This window comes from Podarcis raffonei, chromosome 14 (genome assembly GCF_027172205.1).
Source record: "Podarcis raffonei isolate rPodRaf1 chromosome 14, rPodRaf1.pri, whole genome shotgun sequence".
NCBI classification, from domain to species: domain Eukaryota; kingdom Metazoa; phylum Chordata; class Lepidosauria; order Squamata; family Lacertidae; genus Podarcis; species Podarcis raffonei.
This window is the reverse complement of record NC_070615.1, coordinates 50,435,001-50,460,163: the sequence shown is the minus strand read 5'-3', so window position 1 is coordinate 50,460,163 and position 25,163 is coordinate 50,435,001. Positions and strand designations below refer to the sequence as shown.

Here is a 25,163-nt window from a genome sequence, read left to right as displayed (position 1 = left end):
GTCGCGTGTACCTTAAGTGGCACTCAAATCAGAGGCTATAGAATATAGAATATTGTCAGAGAGCAAATGTGTTGAAATTGAAATGTGTTAGGAGCCTTTTGAATATCTTCTTGCAGCCTTGCTTGAAGTGAAGACAGCTTCCTTTCACCCAAGGAAGGAAGGAAGGAAGGAAGGAAGGAAGGAAGGAAGGAAGGAAACTTGCACTACAAGGGATCCAACTGGATTAAGAATAGCTGTAAAAATAATACTAACAATCAGTTTAGTCACATGAATGTAACACCAGAAATGTTACAGCAGCAGAGGGCCCAACAAATCTGGATCATTATCAATAAAGGAAAATTAAAATTAAAAACATGTTTCCTCAAACCAATCTTTCTTCGCTTCACCTCTCACCACTTGTCTGTGTTGTGTAAGATATTCAGGGAAGGCTATCAGTTATCTATGCCTGGGGGGGGGGGTTGTTATTGGTCATTATTGTTTGACAAATGACAAGTGTGTTTTTATACAAAACATCCAACAGACAGAACATCTATCTAAAAAAAAAACCCCAGCCCACCTGCCTCCTGAAATACAGACCCTTACTCCTGGTACAGTAGAAAAAAATATTAAAAACAATTTTAAAATATCATAATCCATCAAAATTTCCAGGCTTGTCAAAAGCTTTCTAGAATCATCAACAGTATTAAAATCCTACTCCAGCCTCCTCTCTCCCAATTAACCTCCATCTCCAAGGCTAAGTGATGGGAGGGAGTGCAGAGGATAAATCACCAGGGGCTTCCCCTGTCAGGTTTGGTCCCTGAAATCTCAGCTCCTGGGATGCTCCTGACCTGGCAACCCTAGCAATGGTGGATATTTTTGGAGGGCTTTTGGGATGAAAATGTGGCAACACCTGCCAAGATGCGCCCTCTTGCTTGCTAGTGAGGCTGAGATAAATCACCGGCCCTAGTTCAGAGTAACCTTTCCTGATAAAATTCATGTGCGCCTTCTGTTGATGCATTTTTACCAACAGGGTACAGAACTTCCCTAATTATTCTGTTCATTGACCTGTCCATCCTCTTCCTCTCACCATTGTTTTCTAGGGAATAGAATCAGAAATGGATGATCTCAGTATGGAGACCCTGAAGGACGAAGTGGATGCCCTCTGGGAGAACGTCGAGTGCAATCGCCACATGTTGACTCGCTACATCAACCCAGCCAAGCTGACCCCTTACTTGCGCCAGTGTAAAGTCATTGATGAACAAGATGAGGACGAAGTGCTCAACTCGCCAATGCTGCTCTCCAAAATCAACCGAGCAGGTACAGCCAGGTGCCCACAGCTACGCTGATTCGGATGTTACAATGGCACCAGTCTTCTGTCAGAACATTTGTACCAAATTCAGGGTTCCTGGTAGGGTTACAGTAAGTGAAAAGCTGTCCCTGGGTACATTGGGAGAGACATTTAGTGTTTTGGGAGCTGTAAATTGCAAGTTGGGGAAAGGTAGGTTTGCCATATTTCATATGTTGGGGAAAGGTAGGTTTGCCATATTGTTGAGCTTTTTTTAGACAAATCCCAGAGCTGTTGAGCTATTTTTTACAAAGACACCAAAAAACCCACAATTTTTCAATTGACTTGCCTAAGATCCAGGACAAGCACTGCCTTTCGAACACCAATTTCTTCTTTGAAATCCACATGTATAGCAGCCCTAGGAGAGGTGCTTTAGCTATAGAAGGAGATACAGGGAGATCTAGGAGACCTCTAAGAGACCTAGGAGAGGTGCTTTAGATATAGAAGGAGATGCAGATAGCCATTTCAAACTTTCTGTGCCCTTTTTGTACACCCTCTTCAAATTATATTGGAAAGTTAATGAAACGAGAGTTCTCCTCCCTCGTCTCATCCAGATGTCCTGTCTTGGTCTCCCTCTAGGTCGGCTGCTGGACATCCTCCACACGAAAGGAGAGAGGGGCTATGTGGTTTTCCTAGAAAGCCTAGAATTTTACTACCCAGAACTGTACAAACTGGTGACGGGGAAGGAGCCGACACGGCGATTTTCCACCATTGTTGGTAAGTTAGATCCAGCCTTACCAGGTCTCAGTGGGGGAAGCAGAATCATTGCAAGGGAAATCATGAATAAAAGGGTCTGCATGAGCTTTCCCGGTTCTTACGCAGAGCACCGATGGGGCCAAGGCTGGCAAAGTGGGGAGAAGGATCAGAGCAGCAGGACAATCAGGTGGGAAAGCTGTGTGGTTGGTGGTCCCTCCAGATGTTTCTCAACTACAGCTCCCATCATCCTTGACCATTGGCCAGGCTGGCTGGGGCTGATGGGAGTTGGAGTCCAGTGACATCTATGCCTGCCTTTCTGAATCAGTCCAAGGGTCCTTCTCTCACCAAGCATCCTGCACCCCCCAGGCTGGGGTCATTGGGCTTTAATTCTCCAAATGAACCCAAGGTTATCTGAGTGTTGGGAGATTAAGGTGATAGCCACCAACTTGGATGGCTTTAGAAGAGGACAAGACAAATTCATGCAGGAGAGGGCATGTTCTGCCTCCATGGTCGCAGGCAGTAATGCTTCTGAATACCAGTTGCTGGAAACCTCTTGTGCTCGGATCCTGTTTGTGGGTTTCCCATAGGCATCTGGATGGCCACTGTGAGTACAGGATGCTAGACTAGATGGGCCACTGGCCTGATCCAGCAGGCTCCTCTTAGATTCTTGTGTTTTGCTTGGACCAGGGGACCCTGGTTCTCTCTTCGTCACCTCCATCCATGCTCTGCTACTCACTTGCAGAAATGTAACCCTGTCAAGCCACGTAGCCCTGGTACCCTGTGTCCGTCTCCTTTCCATTTCAGTAGAAGAGGGTCATGAAGGCCTCACCCATTTCCTGATGAACGAGATCATTAAGCTGCAGCAGCAGGTCAAGACCAAGGATGCTCAGCGCTGCGAGCTCCTGGCCAAATCCCGCCAGATGGAGGATGAGCGGAAGCAGCTGAAGCTCAACCTAAAGGAGCTGCTGACCTTCCAGGAGAGGTACAACAAGATGAAAGAGGAAAGGAACAACTACAACGACGAGCTCGTCAAGGTGAAGGACGAAAACTACAACCTGGCAATGAGGTATGCCCAGCTGAGCGAAGAGAAGAACATGGCGGTGATGAGAAGCCGGGACCTCCAGCTCGAGGTGAGAGAGGCATTTCGGGAAGAGAAGAGGGGCTGTTTTGACTCCACATCTGACTGCAAATATCTTCTTTGCCCATTTGTCAGACAGAAATGGAGAACCTACAGCCCTCCAGATGTTGTTGGACTCCAACTCCCATCAGCCCCATCCAGCATAGCCAGCGATGATGGGAACTGGAGTCCAACCAAATCTGCCCTTATACTGGTTTATGAATCATTCCGTCAGGCTTCAGGGAACCAGATCCCTCCCATGGTGGCAGCCCAGAATAAGAGAAATTATAAATGTTCTTACCAAGCAATATATTCAATAATTCACAGAGAATGACGAAGGAATGCAGGCTTCCCTAATAATGGCGTTGCTCCAAGTAAAGTCCCTCCCCCCATCTCTCTTATCCTACATCATCCCTGGGCTTTCTGTCTCTGAGATTTCTGTTTGGCTACTCTCCCTGCACATCTAGTCCTGGGGGAGACCCCCCTCAAAATGCTCTCCAAAGACGCTGGGTCTCTCAGCTGTCTTTCCCCCAGTGTTTCTGCTTCCTCTTCCAATATTTCCCAGCTTTCCCCCTCTACATTCTCTGAACTATGTCCTTCTGCAAACCACTGTTCTAAATCTATACTGTCTTCCTGTTCTCAGGAAAGTTCAGGAGAAGGGGGCAGCCCCCACTGTTCCTCCTCAGTCCGGCCCTGACACATTCTCTCCCAAAGGACCCACAGGAACGCTAGTTCTGTTAGAAAACATGGTGATCTCCAACTGAGAAGTACCAGCACTCTCACAAAACTATAGTTCCCAGGATTCTTTTGGGAGAAACGACAACAGTTAAAATGGTATAAAACGAAGACACATTCAGGGTTTTAATAAACCCGAAGTCCAAAAGCTGAATGAATCTGATGTCTTTAGGCAGGGCTTGCCATCACTCACAATGTCCCGCCTTTTGAAACATAGGCTGTGCACACCATTCACCAGGACAGAGTCTAGTTTTAGGGGACAAGCGTTTATTTGATGTTTCTTTGCTTATTTCCCTCTCTCACACACACATTCACTCTACACTGGTAGATTGACCAGCTGAAGCACTGGCTGAACAAAGTGGAAGAGGAATGTAAGCTCGAGAGAAACCAGTCCCTGAAGCTCAAGAATGACATTGAAAACCGGCCAAAGAGGGAACAAGTGCTGGAACTGGAGCGAGAAAATGAGATGTTGAAGACCAAGATCCAGGAGTTACAGTCCATAATTCAGGTGAGCAAGGATTAATTTCTGGCTCATGGCTGGTTATTTTTATTAAATTTATATAACGCCCTTCATCTGAAGATCACAGGGTGGTTTACATAATAAAAATACATAATGAAAACACAAAAGACCTATCATAACAACAGCAACAGCCAACAGCCCCCTTCCACAAACACATTTAAAAAGCAATAGATTGTTTAACCAGCCCAAGGCGTGGTTCAGCCCAGACACTGAGCTCCACCTCTGAGGGTCTGCTGGCGGTTCCCTCACTGTGAAAGGTGAAGCCACAGGGAACCAGGCAGAGGGCCTTCTTGGCAGTGGCACCCATCCTGTGGAACACCCCTCCACCCCTGTCAGATGCCAAGGAGGTAAAGAACTACACAACTTTTAGAAGACACCTGAAGGCAGCCCTGTACTGGGAAGTTGTTTGACCTTTTCTTGTGTTTTTATAGGTGTTGGAAGCCACCCAAAGTGGGTGGGACAACCCAGCCAGATGGGCGGGGTACAAAGAATAAAATTGTTCTCATTATTATTTATTAAACCGTAAAATAAAATTTAAAAAATAAAAAATTAAGCAAAACATAGATTTACTGCAACACATTGCCGGATTCAATTTGTTCACATTATTTCAATCTACATTAGTATGATTCCCCTGGCTTTGGGTGGGGATAAGCGAGTAATAAGCAGAGAAGAGCAAAATGGGAAAAGAATTTTTGTTGGAGTGTAAGAAACTCTTTAACAAGGTTCTGATTTTTCCCGTGATGACATCAATGCTTTTTTTTTTTTTTTTGGAAATATCAAATGTCAGATTCTTTTTTTTCTTTTTAAATGTTCATCTTCGGTGTAGCTGCTTTAGTCGTGCCCTAAGCATGTGCATAGCCTGCCTCTCGGGTAACCCAGCAACCCTCTGGCTCATTCATTTTCAGCGCATTCCACCTTCCATCTGAGACGACCCTCCCCATATTCCCTTCTACCATCTTCCCGGGAGATGCCTTGCAACTAATAATTTGGAAGAGTGAGAGCGTTAATCAGTTAATCAGCATGACTAACTTGAGCTTAATCACAAGCTGGAAACAAAGCAGTGAAGAAATAAAGTTGTAATTAATTGGAGCCAGACAGATTGGCTCGCCCAGGAGTGCAGTAGAGAAACAACTACACAGAGATATGCACGTCCCCCTTGAACTCTGCGGGACTTAATTTTGGGGAAAAAGAAGTGCGTAGGATGAAGAGTTCTGTGGGGTTTGGATCTGAGATCTCATAGCAGAGCAGTGTACGGCTGTGTCAGGGACTTTAAAAAAGCGAACGCTTTTTATTCTTTGCTTGTCACGTATCTGTACCTTTCAACTCCTAGTTTATGAGATTATTTTTGGACACCTGAAGGGAGAGGGGGGAAGAGTCGCGAAGTGAACATTTGTTCTAGTCGGCAGCAGGCAGGATGACTTCAGGGACTGTTCACAGCGTAATTTTCCGGAAATGTGGAGGAGAGGGCTATTGATGGCTACTAGCCATGATTTCTATGCTCTGCCCCCAGTCAGAGGCAGCGATGCTTATGAATCCCAGTTGCTGGAAACTGAAGGAGTGGAGAGTTGCTCTTGTCCTCGAATCCTTCTTGCAGGTTTCCCTTAATGGGCATCTGGTTGGGCCACGGTGAGAGCAGGATACTGGACTAGATGGGTCACTGGCCTGATCCAGCAACCTCTTCTCAAATGGCTCTGCACAATTTAAGAACCTCTCTGCTTGTGCTTTCAAACCCCGCTCTGTGGGACAAAAGATACCTTTTTTGTTTGTTGACATTTTATTAATTTTCCAAAAATAACAAAAATAAAAGCAAGAACAATACAAAATCAAAAACCATGGGTTTTTTGGTTGACTTCCCTCCCCCTCTTGGTTCCATTATATTGAACTTATTCATGCACGTCCATAAAAACTTATACAGTCATACCTCAGGTTACAGCCGCTTCAGGTTGCGGTTTTTCAGGTTACGCACCCGCCGAAACCCAGAAGTACCAGAACGGGTTATTTCCAGGTTTCAGCAGTCATCCATGCGCAGGAGCTCTAAATTGCGCTTTGCGCATGCGCAGAAGCGCTGAATCACAACCCACGCATGAGCAGACGCACAGATGTGGGTTGCGAACGCTGCAGGTTGCGAACGTGCATCCTACACGGTTCACGTTCGCAGCCCGAGCGTCCACTGTATTTTTAACAATCCAGTTTTAAAACCTAAGGGACAAAGGACACATTTGAGGGCTTATCCGCATGCTGCCTCCAGGATAGAAATAATGTAGCCCTCACTCCCGGTGGCCATTTTAAATCAATCTAATAAATGAATGCACATCCCGCAACCTTCTGCATAAATACCCTTAGAGTAGCTAACCAAATTTGACCGTGTGAGCGATGACGCATCATCGTCCCGTGTCATTGTTCCGAGGAGCATTCTTGGGGGGGGGGGGAGAAATGGCACATTTCCTTCTGTGGGGTGGACACAGTTTGTCCTACAGAAGCCCCTTACGGATGATGCTAGCCTTCTTTTGGAAAGGCCACACAGAGGGGAGCTGCTGTCACTGCAAAACATGGGTGGCGGCAACCCAGAAAGGTGAAGCAGCGAGTAACTGAACCCATCTTTTGCCCCCTCCAAAAACCCTGTTTTGGAAAAGTCAGAGCTTTCTGCCCATCTCTGTTTATTGATTGACCTTGGATAAAGAAATATATGACAAATAAGACTGATGGTACAAATTGCTGTAAGAATCTATTGGAGAATATATAAAGAACAGAGAAATGGTGGTAGGTACATTCACTATCAGAATAAAATCATACAACGGGAATTGACAGGAAGCCCAAAGCTTTTATGATACTTTTTGTTAATAATTTTGGTTAATACTCTTTGTTAATAATCGCATAAAAAGCAGCATAAATACAGCTGAATACAGCCAAAGCTTAAGGTTTATAAATATGTAAGAAAAGATAAGTATATGTTTTTGTTTTTCTCTTTTTTATGTATATGATTGAAAATTTAATTTATTTTATGAGATGTTCTATATATATGTAATGTATTGCAAGATTATTAATAAAGATGGGGAAGGGAGAAAGAAAGAAAGAAAAGTCGAAGCTTTCTGCCCGTCTCTGTTTATCACACTAAGGGCAGTGGCGTAGCGTGGGTTGTCAGCACCCGGGGCAAGGCAAGTAATTTGCGCCCCCTAACCCGTGGATTTTAGCACTCAAGTGCGAGCGCCCCCCCAGATGTTGTGGCCGGTGCGGCCGGCCCCCCTGCACCCCCCCACGCTATGCCACTGGGGCTGGGGGCGAGCGAAGGAGCCAAGGACCCCCCCCAAAGGCTCAGCAGAAATTTATTAAATTTATTATTTGCGGAGCCCCCGCGGGCCGAGGCAGCCGAAGCCCCCTCCCCTCGGGCGCCTCCCCGCGCCCCCTCCTCTCCTTGGGCTGTAGGTGGAGCCCGCGCTCCGAGGCGCTCCAGATCCGGGCTTGGCGAGCGCCTCTCCTCCTCCCGGCCGGGTCCGGGGGCTTCCAGCCGAGCTCCGTCCTCGCCCACCCCCACCCCCCGCGGCTGAGACTTGCGCTGAGAGCCGGAGCCAGCGGCGCCCCCTTCCGCCGGGAGACCCTCGCCCGCCCGCCGGCTTCCTCTCGGGTTTTGGGGAGCGCAGGGCGCGTCGAGGCCCCTCGGAGCTCTCCTCCCTCCCAGTCGGCAGAAGCAGCCGCCGCCTGTGGCTGGGCCGAGGGGATGGCGTCGGCGTCGGCGTCGGGGTGCGGAGGCTGCCGGTGCCCGGCCAGGCGTCGGTGGCGGCGTCGGCGCTGCTGCAGCGGCTGCTCCTCCTGCGAGCAGTGAGTGGAGCGCAGCGGCGGCGGGGGGCGGCGCGCGCGCTAGGGCGCAAGGCTGGCGGTGGCGACGGGGAGCCCGGCGGAGGAAGGAACTTGTCCCTTCCCTCTGGACTCGCGCCCCCCCAGATGTTGCGCCCGGTGCGGCCGGCACCCCTGGCACCCCCCACGCTACGCCACTGACTAAGGGTGACCACCGGATGTAGCCTAACGCTTTAGAGCCATAGTCCAGTGGGAGAGCATCTGCTGTGACCCCAAGAGGTCCCAGCTGCAACCCCACAGGCAGAGCTGGGAGAGACCTGCTGCCTGAAACCCTGGAGAATTTCTGCCAGTCAGTGCTGACCATACTGAGCTAGATGGAGCAAGGATCTGAACTCGGAGAATGCACCTGCCTGTGTCTCTTCAATTATAGACTCCTGCAGGCTTTTCTCCACCTCCTCTGTGATTATATGTACCCTGCAATCACCTGTCCTGGCGTCTGAAGATGGATGTGTTGGTAAACAGCCTGTAAAATTTTCTTCTTAAGAAAGCAAAAATCTCATAATGCTTAATAGCAGGTTTAATCTCGCAGCAGCAGCAGCTGCTCCTCTGCCTGCCACGCTGAGATTTTACTTCTAGCCTGAAGAGCGTGTTGAAATCTGAAGAAAAGGAGCGCATGGGTGCATGCTCCCAGCAAGCTTTTTAAAAACCCATTCCTCCCAGAGGCAAAGATGTGACAGTGGCTTTAGCTGGCAGGGACAGGTACCTGGGCTGAGTGGAGCTTATGCTTTCTGAACATAGAGCATGATGTGCATCTCTCGCTGGGATTGCATGTGCACAGAGACCCCCTGGGAAAGGGGGTGGAGGGTTGGAGAATGCAGGAATGCTTAGGATGGCGCATTCGTGCCACTTGTGTCATGTACATCCATTAAAGGGGGCTGGGAGAGCTTTGGCAGAACCCACTGGGATCCGTGCTAAAAGGACTGTGATCATGGCAGTGTGTGTTTCTAGATGCCCTCCAGATAGGATGCAGGCTAAAATATATCAAAGGCTATGTTATAAAATATAGCACAGAAAAGCAATATTTACTTTTTCCTGTGAGATTAGCCCAGGGTTTCTTTGTTTGTTTTCCTGAAGATGCCTACAATCTAAGGAAAGATCCACGTTTCTTTTTCTCCCTGTGATCCGTGTCTCTTCTTTCCCTTTCCCTGTTCCTTCCACCCACCACTGGCCTCTATCTATGCCTTTTGCACAAATGTCTTTCAGGCTGGGAAACCCAGCTTGCCGGATTCAGACAAAGCCATTTTGGATATTCTAGAACACGACCGCAAAGAGGCCCTGGAGGATCGCCAGGAGTTGGTCAACAAGATCTTTAACCTTCAGGAAGAGATCCGCCATGCGGAGGACCTCCGAGATAAGGTGAGGGGGGGGCAAAAGGCGCTAAGAATGGAAGCAGGAAGCTTAATCTAGATCTAGTGGTTTGGGGTAGGAGGTGTTGCACATCCAGCAAAGTGCCCAATGGCATTCTTAGAGCCAGGGCAAGATTTCCATTCCTGTGTACCCCCTTCGCATCAAAACCAGAACTGTAGGTCAGCTGAAAAGAATTTTCATTGCCCTCGCTTGGCAACTCTTTTGCACAAAGCCAGCCGCTGTGTGCTGTTCCTCCTCACTAGCACTGTTCATGAAATAATGTGTTTTACTGTGTTAGGCTGCAGGCAAAGGATTGACAGCCTGGCTTTCTGTCCTCACTAAGCCCCTGAGCATAACACCATCGGGCTAGTTGCCTGCCATCTTTAGTAAGGGTAAAGGGACCCCTGACCATTAGGTCCAGTCACGGATAACTCTGGGGTTGCGGCGCTCATCTCGCTTTATTGGCCGAGGGAGCCAGCGTACAGCTTCCGGGTCATGTGGCCAGCATGACTAAGCCACTTCTGGAGAACCAGAGCAGAGCACAGAAATGCCGTTTACCTTCCCGCTGGAGCAGTGCCTATTTATCTACTTGCACTTTAACGTGCTTTCAAACTGCTAGGTTGGCAGGAGCTGGGACTGAACAACGGGAGCTCACCCTGTCGCGGGGATTCGAACCACTGACCTTCTGATCAGCAAGTCCTAAGCTCTGTGGTTTAACCCACAGCGCCATCAGCGTCCCATCTTTAAAAGATGCTTAATTATTCCACGAGCAGCATATAACATTTTATCTTGTTGGTTATCCAGCAATATGATACTCATTTTACACACTGTGCAGAGGATGCCCCAGTTATGCAGCCTGCCCCATCAACAGCAACATTGTTATGTTACTGCTTGACCAACTCTTCTAATGGAGGCACTGCTGCAACAAGGCCTTGCAAACAGATTTCAGAGAAATACCAAGGCCATGGGACTCAGTACCCCCCAAACCCTCATGCCTCGCTGCCACCTGGTGCCCTGACATGCGGAGATAGATCAGGGGTTCCCCGCTTTGGAGCAGGCTAGCCCTTCATCGATCGCCTTGGTGCCCTGTGCTTATTGATTGATTCCTTTGTAGTACCTCGAGGAGAAACAAGAACTGGAGTTGAAATGCTCCACTCTGGGGAAGGACTGCGAAATGTACAAGCATCGGATGAACACGGTGATGATTCAGCTGGAAGAAGTGGAGAAGGAGAGAGACCAGGTACTTGGAACCACAAGAGCTGGGGAGGGAGGGAGAGAAGTCAGGGAAGGAATCGGAGTGAGAGTCGAGCAGAGAGTTCTGACAGGAACTTTTGCAGCTCCTGTTTCAGGGAAGAAGAAGGCAAAACATTTTATGGAACGATGCCTCCCTGTCAGGCATGGAAGTATCCTCTCCTCCCATGGTGGCCTCAGTGTCAAGAGGAACAAACAGTTCATATTTTATGGCTTTTTATTCCGCCATCTGGTTGCAAGCCAAAAGATCCATGTCTCCTCTGAGTCCCTCCTCTTCCATCTCCCACAACATCCTGGGAACCTACAAGAGTCACATCCCTCCGCATTCTCTGTTCTTGAATGTGGAGGGACCTGTGAGCCTTTGGTCTAGGGGGGTCTCCCACACTCTCCAGGCAGGTCTCTGCTGTCTACTCTCTAGCTTAACCCTCCTCCTGCTCCACTATCCCGTAACTAGGCATTTCCTCATTCAGCTGTACATCATCCCTGTCTCCCTCTCCTCCTGAAACTGCTGGAGACTGAGAGGGCAAAACTTCCCACTCCTCCTCTTCTGAGAGGAGCCAATCCAGACTGAGGGCTCATTTCCCATTCCTCTTGTTCAGTCCAGTCCCTGACATCCCCCCTCTGCTTTGGCTCCCAGTACGTTTCCGAGCACAATTCAAAGTGTTGGTGCTGACCTTTAAAGCCCTAAATGGCCTCAGCCCAGTAGACCTGAAGGAGCGTCTCCACCCCCATCGTTCAGCCCGGACACCGAGGTCCAGCTCTGAGGGCCTTCTGGTGGTTGCCTCCCTGCAAGAAGTGAAGTTACAGGGAACCAGGCAGAAGGCCTTCTCAGTAGTGGCACCCGCCCTGTGGAACGCCCTCCCAGCAGATGTCAAGGAAATAAGCAGCTATCTTATCTTTAAAAGACATCTGAAGGCAGCCCTGTTTAGGGAAGTTTTTAATATTTAATGCTGTATTGTTTTTAACATTCGATTGGGAGCCACTCAGAGTGGCTGGGGAAACTCAGCCAGATGGATGGGGTATAAATAAATTATTATTATTATTATTATTATTATTATTATTATTATTATTATTATCTTTCCTTGTTGACACTGTCAGTTCAGTCAGTGGCTCTCCCCACTACTGCTCTGTGCCGCATCCCACTGTGACGTGTGCCTTAGTTACATCCCGGTTGGACTACTGTAATGTGCTCTCTGTGGGGCTGCCTTTGAAAAGCGTTCAGATTTTTCAGCTGGTCCAAAGTGTTGCAGCCAGACTGCTGACTGAGGCTGGTCAGAGGGAGCATGTTATTCACCTGTTAAAGCAACTTCCCCAGCTCCTCCTCTGCTTCTGGGCTCAATTCAAAGTGCTTGGTTCTGGCCTATAAAGCCCCATCTGTCTTGAGCCACCTGAAAGATTGTATCTCTTTATGCGAACGTTTTGGGTGCTAAGATCCTCCGGCAAGCACCTTCTCTCAGTCCCTTCAACATCTGAGGTGCAAGACCCAAGAGGAGCCTTTTCTGTAGCTGCTCCCAGCTTGTGGGATTCCCTCCCAAGAAAGGCCAGCCTGGCTCCTTCCCTGTCATCCTTCTGCTGGCAGACTAAGACCTTCCTGCTCAGGCCTTTGGAAACTTAAGGTGTGGATGATTCTGACCTACTGGGCTGCTGTCAGGGCAAACTGCATGTTAACACTGGCTTAAAATGTGTTTTGAAGCATTTTAACTTTGGTTTTTTAATTTAATACGAACTATTGCTTTGTCTTTGATAACGATGTCTCAGAATCTTGTAAGCTGCCTTGAATCCCAATTTGGGAGAAAGGCAGGATAGGAAAACATTAAAATAAAAAATAAATATCCTGTGTACCATGGGGTGGGGAATCTCAGGCCTGGGGGCCAAAAGCAGCTAATTTGGCTGGCCCTTGGGACTCTGCCCAGGCCACACCCTCTCCCCCCAAGCCACACCCCCTCCCATTGGCCCTGGAGTGGTTTTTCCTGGCTGGGATGTGCCCTTAAATTGTGACAATGCTTCTCACTTAACCTGTTGGAGAGACGTAGGTGAGTAAAAATATTGGGCTTTTGTGTGTCTAGAAGTTGGCATTCTTGCACAAAGGGGTCTGTGCACCGAGAGACAGCAGGACTGCTTAAGGTGCCACGACTACAAAATTGTAGAAGTCGAGAGAGAGAGAGCTGCACTAGCAGCATATCTCTCTTTTCTTGTATCCAAAAATGCAAGAAGGGCTTTTACACTTGCCAGAAGCTCAGCTCTGCCCTTGCCGGTCTTGGAAGGATCCTTTAAAAAAGTCCCATATGACCTGTCCATTGGGGGATATAGGAAGCCCTGAACACATATTTTTTAGATGTCCCTTTTACGTTGAGGCACGTAGAGAAACCATTGACCCCCTGCTGGTGAGGCTTGCTAACCTCCCAGTAAAGCAAAAATTCGATCTTCTCGAATTCTCAAAGACCACAAGACAACCCGGATTGTCGCCAGATTCTGTGCACAGATCTGTAGGCGCAGACCATCCCCCGATTCAATCTAGTTTGTTAAGAAAATTCCCAAATTCTGATCCATGGGTGACTCTGGGTTATTTCTCTAAGGTTGTCTATCTTAAAGTTTTTATGCATTTATATGCCTTTCGCACTTTTAAACTTAAAATCCATTATTGTATATTGTTTTAAATGTTTTGCTATTGGGATTGTAGTTCCATTTGTGTTTCTCAAGCTGGTCTCTGGCCGTAATGAATTTCATGTCATGTGAAGGGGTCTGTGCAAGAACAAATTCATCCGACTCTCTTTGCTTTCAAAGGCATTCCATTCGCGGGATGAGGCGCAAGCCCAGTATTCCCAGTGCCTGATTGAGAAGGATAAGTACCGGAAGCAGATCCGGGAGCTTGAGGAAAAGAACGATGAGCTCCGAATTGAGGTGGTCCGGAAGGAAGCCTGCATCTTTAACATGGAGTGCAAACTTAGGCGTCTCTCTAAGGACAACTTCTTTGATCAGGTAGAGCCAGCGGAGGTTCTTGCTCTGTGTCACATCACACATTGAAATTTGGCGGGGGGTATGTTTACAGCCAATATTTGTTTAAGTGTGCAATGAGAATCCTAACGTGCGAATGCAGCATCCATGCACCTGCAACCATCAGGAATCCTTCCCTCGGTCCCAGGTCCAGAATATCCTCCAAGCAGGGTGGCACTGATGAAAAATGGGCAGGACTAGGAGAGGGCTCTGGGAACATCTTGAAGCAATCCTAGAACTTCTTGTCAGCTCTGGGACATTAGCCCATGGTCCATATATTTGGAACTCTCCTTCCTTGAAGGTTTTGAATAGCAGAGGTTGGATGACCAGGGAAGATTTAGATGAGATTCCTTCATTGCAGAAGGTTGGACTAGATGACACTCAGGGTCCCTTTGGACTCTACTATCTGGGGCTGGTGGGAGCTGGAGTAGAATAACATCTGGAGGGCCACAGGCTCCCCACCAGTGCACTGGGTGAATTATTTTGAAGTGCAGTATTCGAATGCTAGAATCCTAGAGCTGAAGGGACCTTGGAGGTTGATTATTCCAACTCCCTGCTCACTACAAGATGCTGCAGATGCAGGATGCAACCACCACATCCCAGATGGTGGCCAGCCTTTGCCTAAATCCCATTGCCTGCTGGGACCACCACTTCCAGAGCTGTTACCATTAGGAAGCGTCTCCTAATCGTCTCTTGGTGGCAACTCTACCATGCCTACACAGAATTGAGCCCTACTGAATTCAAAGAAGCTTCCTCCCAGGTATGTGAGGTTAGGACTGCAGCTCTAATTAGGGAGCCACATTGAGCTCTCTGGTCACTAAAGTCTTCCTTCCGTTTGCTTCCAGAGCTTACCAAGGAATCTGCCCCTCACTGTGATTTCTCGAGCTCCCAGCCCCAGGATCAACGGCCAGGAGGCAGACGATTCCTCAACCTCTGAGGAGTCTCCAGATGACAGCAAGTTCTTCCTGCCCAATCAGCCTCGAATCCGAAGGATGAACCTGAAGGGAATCCAGGTACATTCCAACACAAGGCAAAATTCTCAGAGGCCCAAGGTCATGATTTAAGACCTCTAAGATGCCCTTGGTCAACTTAGTATTCTGCAAAGGTTTCAAACAACAATTCCCAACAGCCCCAGCTGGCTGGTTGAAACTGGTGGTACTCCAAAACATCTGGAGAGCACCAGCTTGGGGAAGGCAATACTGGGGCATGTTCTGCAGGGAATCATCTTGAGAGTGTCAGTTGCTCAGCCTACCCTCAAGTAGGAGCCTGGTAGAGACACATGCCCGACTGACATGTTCTCTCCCTCCTGGTCAATCATTTGGGAGCTTCATAAGCTTTCTTCAGCCCGAACATCACAGCGACTGATGCCAACTGACACTGGCACACTTAGGGATCCGCAGAGTTTGTGCATCATGCATAACAGACCTCAGCAACTCCGCATTTTGGCTAATCTACTTTATTTACATATAAACACACACAGAGCACTGCAACATGGCTCCCTCTCTCTCTAGCATCAGACAGCAAAGAGAAAAAGGACAAAGGACAATAGTGCCACTTCACGGAACACAGTAACACAAACATCCTGTTTCCGTCACTTCCCACTCTGTGGAGTCAAAACATACAACATCATGTGATAGACAACAATCCCATGACTGAAATCATGGAGCAGGAATTCTAACATTGGGTAGGCAAGCATGGATGCCATGGTATTGATAATATCCTGCCTTTCGGATGGAGAATACAGGAAGTGCAGATAGAGGACCCAGGGCTTTTTTCAGCTGGAACTCACCAGAACTCACTTCCAGCACTTCTTAGGTGGGCGCCATTGCCATTATAAGACAACAAGATCAATCCTACAAACAGCTGTCAGTATGGTGCAGTTGGGCCAACTCTGTGGAGAACCATATTTTGGGAGTATGCAGTCCGTACCTCTGTTGCATTCTGTGGAATACAGTGTTTCTCTGGCTTCTTGATAGTTGCAAGAGCAAAAAAAGAAGAAGAAAGAAAAGCTGGAAAATTGGAGTGATCCTTTAAGCTCCAGCGCAAATGGAAAAGCTGATAGACAGCAGAAGGCTGATGGAAAAGTTCCCATTGGGTGGGAAGAATAATAGGGAGAAGACAGCCAAGATCCAGAGGAAAATTAGCTACCTAATTCAGAGTTAAATTAAACCTTGTCTTTTTTACTCATTCAAGTGTACAGGGAAACGTGCTTGAAGTCCTTGATTCTGCTTGATTGACTGAATCTTCTGCCACTGTGGGAAACTGCAAAAAGTTTTACTAAGACAAATTTAGCCACAATGGGGGGGAAATTGGGCTTTTTTTAGATTTAGGGTTCCATTTAAAACATTGCCAGGATTTACCACATGGGTAGGCAAACTAAGACCCGGGGGCTGGATCTGGCCCAATCACCTTCTCAGTCCGGCCTGCGGACAGTCCGGGAATCAGCGTGTTTTTACATGAGTAGAATGTGTGCTTTTATTTAAAATGCATCTCTGGGTTAATTGTGGGGCACAGGAATTCATTCATTTTTTCTTCTTCAAAATATAGTCTGGCCCCCCACAAGGTCTGAGGGACAGTGGACCAGCCCCCTGCTGAAAAAGTTTGCTGACTCCCTGATTTACCATAATCTGCTTGCTTAGTCCAGTTTGGAGATCTTTACCCACACACCCCATGCCTTGATGATCTCATTAGCACACATCCTACCCAAGAGGTTTTCATTTAGGGCTGTGGCTTGAATGTCATGGTTTAAGGCATTCATTTACTTTGTTAGTTTGCACTCCATTTTCTCTCGAGACAAACGGATGCCAACAACAACTGTATTAATAATAATTTATAATAATAATTTATTATTTATACCCAGCCCATCCGGCTGGGTTTCCCCAGCCACTCTAGGCAGCTCCCAACAGAATATTAAAACACGATAAAACATCAAACATTAAAAACTTCCCTAAACAGGGCTGACTTCAGATGTCTTCTAAAAGTCAGATAGTTGTTTATTTCCTGGACATCTGATGGGAGGGCATTCCACAGAGTGGGTGCCACCACTGAGAAGGCCCTCTGCCTGGTTCCCTGTAACCTTACTTCTTGCAGTGAGGGAACCGCCAGAAGGCGCTCGAAGCAGAACAATGGGGGTGTATCCTGGGGGTCATGTATCCTGGACTGTGGCCATTTAGGGCTTTTAAGGTCATCACCAACACTTTGAATTGTGCTTGGAAACATACTGGGAGCCAATGTAGGTCTTTCAGGACCGGTGTTATGGATTAGTTGTAGTTTCCAGGTCACCTTCAAAGGCAACCCCACGTAGAGCACATTGCAGTAGTATTAATAGATTTGTGCATTGCCTTTCCAAACACTTGTTCCAAACCACTTAACATGAAAATGTAAAGTCCATCTCCAGACCATTGTCCATTGTTTCTTGGCAACAGTAATCACAGGTTTAATGCCTTTGAACTTTGGTGGTCCTGTTTACTTATTGTGGCTTAAATCCATTCATAGGCTGTTAGGAACTGGTGGGTCTGCATGTGGCTGCCCCAAGCGGTGAACCACAAAACAGCAGGCAGGAGCCTTCTCATTCTTCTGGACTGATCCTGACGATGCAGGCTTGCCATTGGATCCTTCTGGGCAGGAAGGTATAAAAGAGGGAGTCCTGTTCCAGTTGAGCCTTGCATGAGCAAAGAGATCATCCTGAGCGTTGCATGTTCCTGAAATTAAGAACCTAAGGAGAGCCCTAGTGACTCAGGCCAATGAATCTAGTCCAGGATCCTGTTCTCACAGTGGCCAACCAGGTGCCTGTGGGAAACCAGGGAGCAGAACATGAGCACAAGAGCACTCTCCCCTCCTGAAGTTTCCAGCAACTGGCATTCGGATGCATCACTGCCTCTGGCTGTGGAGGCAGATCATAGCCATCATGGCTAGAAGTCATCAATAGGCTTCCTCTCCATGAATTTGTCCAATCCTCTTTTCAAGACATCCATTATTGGTTGTTCTTTGGCTCTGCCTTGATCATTGCTTCTGACCACTGACCCGTCTCATGGCTCCCAGAGTCTGACTCATCTCTGACTGCTGCCCACAGCCCACCGGTCAGTCCTTCATGAATTTTTTGTTAGATCCATTTGCAAGCCAACGACCTCCACCCGTGGTCATGTTCCCCATGAGATAGCTGTGTGTGAGCTTCCTTCTGACAGCCATTCTCTCTCCCCTTTCCCACCATGCTCATAATTTCTATAAACCCTCCATTTGTGGAACTGATGTAATATTGTTCTCTTACATTCACGTGAACGCAATCTTAGTTAGTTTCACAAAGCACAGGAGCTACGCTTATGCTTCTCTGCCCATTTCTGTTTCTCCCCAAATCATAGAATTGCCCTTTGGCATTGGGAAAGCCTGAAAGGTGTTTCTTTTTATGAGGAATCCTAGCTTGTGTCCTGAGTTCAGTTTCATTTCTGTCCTTTTCCAGCTGCCAAGAACGAAATCCCCTGTCGGTTTGAGCCGAGCATCGGATTATCAAGGTCAGAGAAAGAACTTCCCTGCCTCGTCCGTCTTCCCTGTTAATGCTCAAGCTGTTTCCCTTGTTCTAACTAACGTTTCCAGCCAGGCAAGCACGAAACTCTCTCCCAAAAGATAGGAGCTGCAATGTGTATATATATATGTGTGTGTGTGTCTGTATATATATCCCTCCCTGATAGCAAACACTTTTTGAGAATCATTTAAAACAGACCGGCAATTGACTCAGGTCTGCTTTCTGTCACTCTGGAGCTGAAACGTTCCTACACAGAAGCAAGGCAGGTGTTGAGCCCAGCCCACAGTACAGAGACCCAGAAGCAGAGGAGATCTCCCCAGAGGAGAACCCCAATGAGACCCCCGCTGTTAAACAAACACTTGGATAAGACGAATTAGTGTAGCTTTTTAGACTGATGGCTGTCCACCTGTATATCCAGTATTAGGGTGTGATAAAGCAAACATTAGCGGGAGTTGGGTAGCACTGTGGTCTAAACCACAGAGCCTAGGACTTGCTGATCAGAAGGTCAGCAGTTCAAATCCCTGTGACAGGGTGAGCTCCCGTTGCTCTGTCCCAGCTCCTGCCAACCTAGCAGTTCGAAAGCACATCAAAGTGCAAGTAGATAAATAGGTACTGCTCCGGCGGGAAGGTAAACGGCATTTCTGTGCGCTGCTCTGGTTTCGCCAGAAGCGGCTTAGTCATGCTGGCCACATGACCCAAAAAATTGTCTGCAGACAAACATCGGCTCTCTTGGCCAGTAAGGCAAGATGAGTGCCGCAACCCCAGAGTTGTTTGTGACTGGGCTTAACTGTCAGGGGTCCTTTACCTTTACTTTTGTCCTGAACATTTGTCCTGGGGGGGGGGAGTTTTTGAATTCATGTTGATTGCTTGAGGGTGGGAGAAGGAGCACTTTAAGAAATGGATCTGCACAAGTGAAACATCTGCGCCCAAAGAGGTGCATATGCTTCTGCTTAGGGCAGCCTTCCCAACCTGGGACCCTCCAAATGTTGCTGTCCTACATTCTCCATCTGCCCTGGCCATTGGCCACGCTTGCCGGGGCTGATGGGAGTTGGAGTCCAGTGACCACTGGTGAACACCAGGCTGCAGAAGACTGGCTTTGACTCATCCCTCCAGCCCTGAAGTTTTGGAACAGAGAGGAAAGTGGTGGGAAAAGTTCAGGAAGCGAGAGAGATTTTTTGCACCACGGAAGAGAGAAAAATAATAACGGCAGCACCGCGAGGGGTAGGGGCTGCCGCCGTGAACCAAACGAGAGCAATAATCGCATGTGATAGAAATCTTGTTTGCACAGAATTATTTCCACCGAAGCGGGCCTTAATGCCAATATCTCGCGTCTCTCTCATCCTCCCTGACTTCCTCCGCTTTTGTCATTTGTGAGCCCAGCAGTTCGGGGACACGACGAAGACAAGGGTGAGGCCAGCATCAGCAGCCACGCGGACACCAATTCCTCTAATCCCATTTCCATCAGCAACTCGGTGGGCAGCTGCGAAGTTGGCAAAATCGTAAGGAGCTTGCGGGGGCCTCGCTTCCGTGACCTTCCCCCTATAATGTGCCTTTCTGAGCCGGTGACGATTCCAGCCCCCACTAAAGAGGGAGGCCTCGCCAGCCAGCAACCTTAATCCTTTTAACATATTCTCTATATTAGAACGTTATTAACCTTTCCTCTTAAAATGCATCCTGCTGCTGGGTTATGTTTATTTAAAGCTATTTCACTGGGCTCTCGCTGTCTCGTTGCTCAGTTTTAAAACTTAGCAGCGGGGGGAGAGAAGCGGTGATCCTTACCTCGCTGCATTGCAATTGCTTTTTATGCTTTATTCTTAGCGAAACATTTCAGTTTCCTTGCAGTTCCTAACGCCCATCATGTTTGTAAGTCAAAGCTGGGTCAGGAATGTGTGCGGATGTCTTCCCATTGTCTCTTAAGGCAGACATCCCATTAGGCACAATGCGATCAGCAGCACAGCAGGTTGGCAGTTAGTGGCAGAGGGAATTGGTCAGAGAACAAAGGTGTCTTGCTGGTGGTTTGTAGGAAATGCTGCCCCAGTAAATGAAAAGGATGTCTTCCCTCTATAGTTGGAGTAGCAAAACATGAATTATACTGCCTGGGTTCAGATGCCCAGCCTGGTACCCTCCCAGCTTCAGCTCCTGCCATCTCCAACCACTTGCTGTGCTGGAGTACATCTGGTGAAGGATAGTACAGTGGTGCCTTGGTTTAAGAACAGCTCAGTTTATGAAGAACTTGGATTAAGAATGCTGCAAACCCAGAAGTAGGTGCTTTGGTTTGTGAACTTTGCCTTGGAAGCAGAACATGTTCCACTTCCTGTTGGGTGTGTTCCATTTGTAAATTGAGTCCCCCGCTGCTATGGGAAAGCATGCCTTGGTTTAAGAACGCTTTGGTTTAAGAACGGACTTCCGGAATGGATTAACTCTGGAATGGATTAAGTTCGTAAACCAAGGTACCACTGTACAGTGGTACCTCAGGTTAAGTACTTAATTCGTTCCGGAGGTCCGTTCTTAACCTGAAACTGTTCTTAGCCTGAAGCACCACTTTAGCTAATGTGGCGCCTGCTGCCGCCGCGCCGCCAGAGCACGATTTCTGTTCTCATCCTGAAGCAAAGTTCTTAACCCAAGGTACTGTTTCTGGGCTAGCAGAGTCTGTAACCTGAAGTGTCTGTAACCCGAGGTACCACTGTACTGGGTTCAAGAGCTGGTTTTGAGTCTTCTGTGGCTCAAGACTCCAATTCTTTAAGGACCACTTCTTCTCCTATGAACCAACCCAGATCCTGTGACAGTCATCAGAGGCCCTTTTTCATGTGCTTCCTCCACGAGAGATCTGGAAGTGTGGCAGGCCTTTTTCGTGGTAGCTCCCTGCTTGTGGAATGCTCTCCCCAGGAAGCTCTCCTGGTGCCATCATTATATACCATTAGGTGCCTAGCAAAAACATTCATTTTCAACCAGGCTGGTTGGCCGGCCTTCTTGCTTGGTTGGTATGTTTTAATCTGGAGTGGGGTGGGTTTTAATGGAGGTACACATTTGTTGTGTGCTTAAAATATTGCAAGTCACTTTGAGTTGCCATGGCAAAACCAAATAATAATTAATAATAATAATAATAATAATAATAATAATAATAATAATATACCTGAAGGAGCGTCTCTACTCCATCGTTCAGCTCAGACACTGAGGTCCAGCTCTGAGGGCCTTGTGGCAGTTTCCTCACTGTGAGAAGTGAGATTACAGGGAACCAGGCAGAGGGCCTTCTCGGTGGTGGCGCCTGCCCTGTGGAACGCCCTCCCATCAGATGTCAAGGAACAACTATCTGGCTTTTAGAAGACATCTGAAGGCAGCCCTGTTTAGGGAAGTTTTTAATGTCTGATCATTTATTGTATTTTTAATATCGAAGCCACCCAGAGTGGCTGGGGAGGCCCGGCCAGGTGGGCAGGGTATAAGTAATTATTATTATTATTATTATTATTATTATTATTATTATTATTCTACAGAATCTGTTCTGAATGATGATGCTAGTAATGAAAATCCATGAGCGGTCAATGGGAAATTGCACAATGTTGATCTCTATGCTTTGGCGGTTTGAGAATATTCAGTATATATATATATATATATATATATATATATATATATATACACACACACACACACACACACACACACAACTTAACACCTCAGAACTGAACTGAGCCTGCTTACAGCTAGGCTGCAGTCACATTTGCCTGCCAGTAAATACCCTCGAACTCACTGAGGCTTGTCTCTGAGCAGGCGTTCATAGGCTTGCCCTGTTGATGTTTTGCTTTTGCCTTTTGGGATACAGCAAACGCTACGGAACCGCAACCCCAGTGTCATGTCCACAACCCCAGAGCCCCCAGGAAACGACTCCATCCTCCGGCGTTGCAAAGAAGACGCCCCGCACAGGTAAGGGCTGCCGTGCCTGTTAGGCTGGGCTTTCCAACACAGTGCCCAGGGGCACCATCCGACATGCCTGCCAAGATGCTCCCCAGCCCCTCTCAATCTTTTGCTTTGTAACTGGGGGTTAATTTGCTCAATCCTCTTTTAAAGTTTGGTGTCCGTCATGGCCTCCTGTGGAAGTGAGTTCCATAGATTAACGATGTGCTTCATGAAGGAGCGATTCCTTTTATCTGTCCTGAACCTCCTGAGATTTAAGCTTCTTCGGACGTCCAATAGTTCTAGCATTATGAGGGAAAGGGGTTAAAAACTTTCCTCTTTCCGCTTCATCATTTTATAAGCTTCTATCACGTCACCCCTCGCTCACCTTTTGTCCGAACTCAAAAGTCCAGAACACCAAAACCTTTTTGCTCCATCCCCTTGATCATGTTGGTTATCAGAGGGAGGGGAATAGCGGTTGCTAGTTTGTGGCCACAAGCACTCAACTCTTCATGGACCCGGTTGCTTTTCCTCTCACAGCAGACAAGTTAGCATTTTTGTTTCCCTGGGGAGGAAAACACCCGCTTGGGGTGAAATTTTAAGAGGAAAAGCAGCCCCTGTGGAAAGCGTTCGCTATCCCTGCTGGCTGCTCTTCCACTTTCAGTTCCAGCCCCCAGAGGCATCCTTTTCTTTTAAATCGTTGGGGGAATGATACGCATAACTGCGCATCATGTCCAGCGTGGTCCTCAGTGAGCTGGGAGCAGGTGCCGGTCAGCGGAGGACGTCATTCTCCTACCTCTCTGAGACCATGGCTGTCTTTTGATACTGCTTCTAGGTGCTGAGTTAGTGAAAGACACACACATACACACCCGGGGGTGGGAGGAAGCTTGCATGAAATTGTCAGAACTCTTTAGATTGCATCTGACAAGGTGAATGGGGCAACTCTGTTTTGCCTCTGCTTCTGAGGTCCCTGAAAATTCTTCCCTGAGATGGGAGCGTTGCCACCGGTGAACCGGTGACATTTTGCCTGCGTCATGGAATAAAGGAAACCACAGACATGCAGAGAGTGCCTGGATATGAGGGTAGACCTTCTCTGTGTGTGCAGCAGTCCCCCACAATGTTTCAAAGGGAAGAACTGAATCTACAAGAGCCAGCCGATGTCCTCCTGCTCCTCCAGGTGTTAACCTGGGCTAGCTGAAAGATCACATCTCCCTATACAGATCTGCCTGGGTGCTAAGATCCCACCTCTCAGTTCCAGCATCATCAAAGGCATGGTTGGTGGTGACATGACAGACAGACAGACAGACAGACAGACAGACAGACAGACAGACAGAGATTGGGGGGGGGCTGTGCCCATATTGCTGACTTCCCTCTGTCAGGGCAAACAATACTTTAATTGTCAGTTTTAAATGTGTCCAGATGTATTTCAATTACTGCTTTTAACTTGTTTATTTTATTACTTTATATTATCTAATGATGTTTTCAAATGTTGGAAGTTGCAATAAATCCAAACCTGGGAGAAGGGCAGGATACAAATACATTCATAGTAGTAGTAGTAATAATAATAATAATACTGATGATGAGAATGATGGTGATAACGACAACCTCTTAGACCTTGGCATCTTCCGGCCCTTTCATCGGCCACTTCCAGCAGTTAGCAAAGCTAGATTCCTCTCCACTGCACACTTCCTTCTGCTAGCTGAGTCCTGAAATGTGTAGAAAGTCAGCAAAGGTAGAGCGGAATAATCTTTCTTCCTCACTTCCAGCCTGACCGAAGATGACAATGACAGTTTTGGCTGCGACGCTTTGGAGTTGGAAGGTAAGGACTTGCAGAAGGCTCTTGCCTAAAAAATCAGAGGCCCCAGTTATAGCAGCTGGTGGGGGGCGGTTTGTGACCAAGTGGTCACAGGAGTGGTGGGAGCTGCAGTGGCTTCCAAGGCATTCCAAGTTGGCTCCCAATGCAGCTTTTTCTTCCATCTCTACAAACTAAGAGTATAACAAGAGCTTTCCCTTCTTACCAAAAGACCTGCCTAGTAGAGCTTTCTCTTCTTCTTCTTCTTCTTCTTCTTCTTCTTCTTCTTCTTCTTCTTCCTCTTCTTCTTCTTCTTCTTCCTCTTCTTCTTCTTCTTCTTCTTCTTCTTCTTCTTCTTCTTCTTCTTCTTCCAGTGTGGTGTAGTGGTTAAGAGCGGTGGACTCATAATCTGGTGAACTGGGTTTGCGTCTCTGCTCCTCCACATGCAGCTGCTGGGTGACCTTGGGCCAGTCACACTTCTATGAAGTCTCTCAGCCTCACTCACCTCACAGAGTGTTTGTTGTGGGGGAGGAAGGGAAAGGAGAATGTTAGCCGCTTTGAGACTCCTTCAGGTAGTGATAAAGCAGGATATCAAATCCAAACTCTTCTTCTTCCTCGTCTTCTTCTTTGGTGATCACTTAACAGTGAGTCCGTAAGTGACTGTGGAGGCCAATTCTGGATCCACATGTCCTTCCACAGTGGGGACATTGGTTTCCGGGTGTGAGTTGATCACGGTTTGCCAAGTGTGCCTTCCTCTTAGCATGTTTCTCCCTTTCATCCTGAGTTTGAGCATCTTCAAAGCCCATGACACTTTTGGTAAAGGCTGTTCTCCAATTGGAGTGCTCGCAGGCCAGTGTTTCCCAGCTGTCGGTTCTCACTCGCTGGATCATCACCTCGTCGTGATGAGTGGGCTTGCATGTCCCTATGACCCTTGTGAGTGAAGCTTGTACTCCCAGCAGGGTCACCCAAGGCAATAAGGTCAAAGGGGAGGAGCTAGACAAAGACTGACCCAACAGCAGAACAGGCAGAAGACAGCAGAAGATAACAAGCAGTATATTACAATGGGTGTGAAGGCAAATGAAGGCTTGCAGATAAGGATCTACCGGTCATCATGACTACTCATGCCAT

The 25,163-nt window shown here is 47.7% G+C and overlaps 1 protein-coding gene across 2 annotated transcripts in view; it reads left to right on the top strand.

Annotated features, from left to right (window-relative positions):
* The window catches only part of CARD11 (caspase recruitment domain family member 11), a 97,893-nt gene that overhangs the window by 44,637 nt on the left and 28,093 nt on the right, over positions 1–25,163 (top strand). The window contains exons 2-13 of one of the 2 annotated variants that reach the window (XM_053364831.1): positions 1,080–1,296; positions 1,904–2,041; positions 2,828–3,150; positions 4,201–4,380; positions 9,448–9,600; positions 10,706–10,831; positions 13,627–13,821; positions 14,682–14,849; positions 18,293–18,344; positions 19,736–19,854; positions 22,173–22,273; positions 24,010–24,062. In XM_053364831.1, the coding sequence (XP_053220806.1) occupies positions 1,095–1,296; positions 1,904–2,041; positions 2,828–3,150; positions 4,201–4,380; positions 9,448–9,600; positions 10,706–10,831; positions 13,627–13,821; positions 14,682–14,849; positions 18,293–18,344; positions 19,736–19,854; positions 22,173–22,273; positions 24,010–24,062 (1,810 nt within the window). In that variant the 5' untranslated portion in view covers positions 1,080–1,094. Of the gene's footprint in view, positions 1–1,079; positions 1,297–1,903; positions 2,042–2,824; positions 3,151–4,200; positions 4,381–9,447; positions 9,601–10,705; positions 10,832–13,626; positions 13,822–14,681; positions 14,850–18,292; positions 18,345–19,735; positions 19,855–22,172; positions 22,274–24,009; positions 24,063–25,163 lie in introns of both variants that reach the window. The other variant, XM_053364830.1, reaches the window with a different exon arrangement.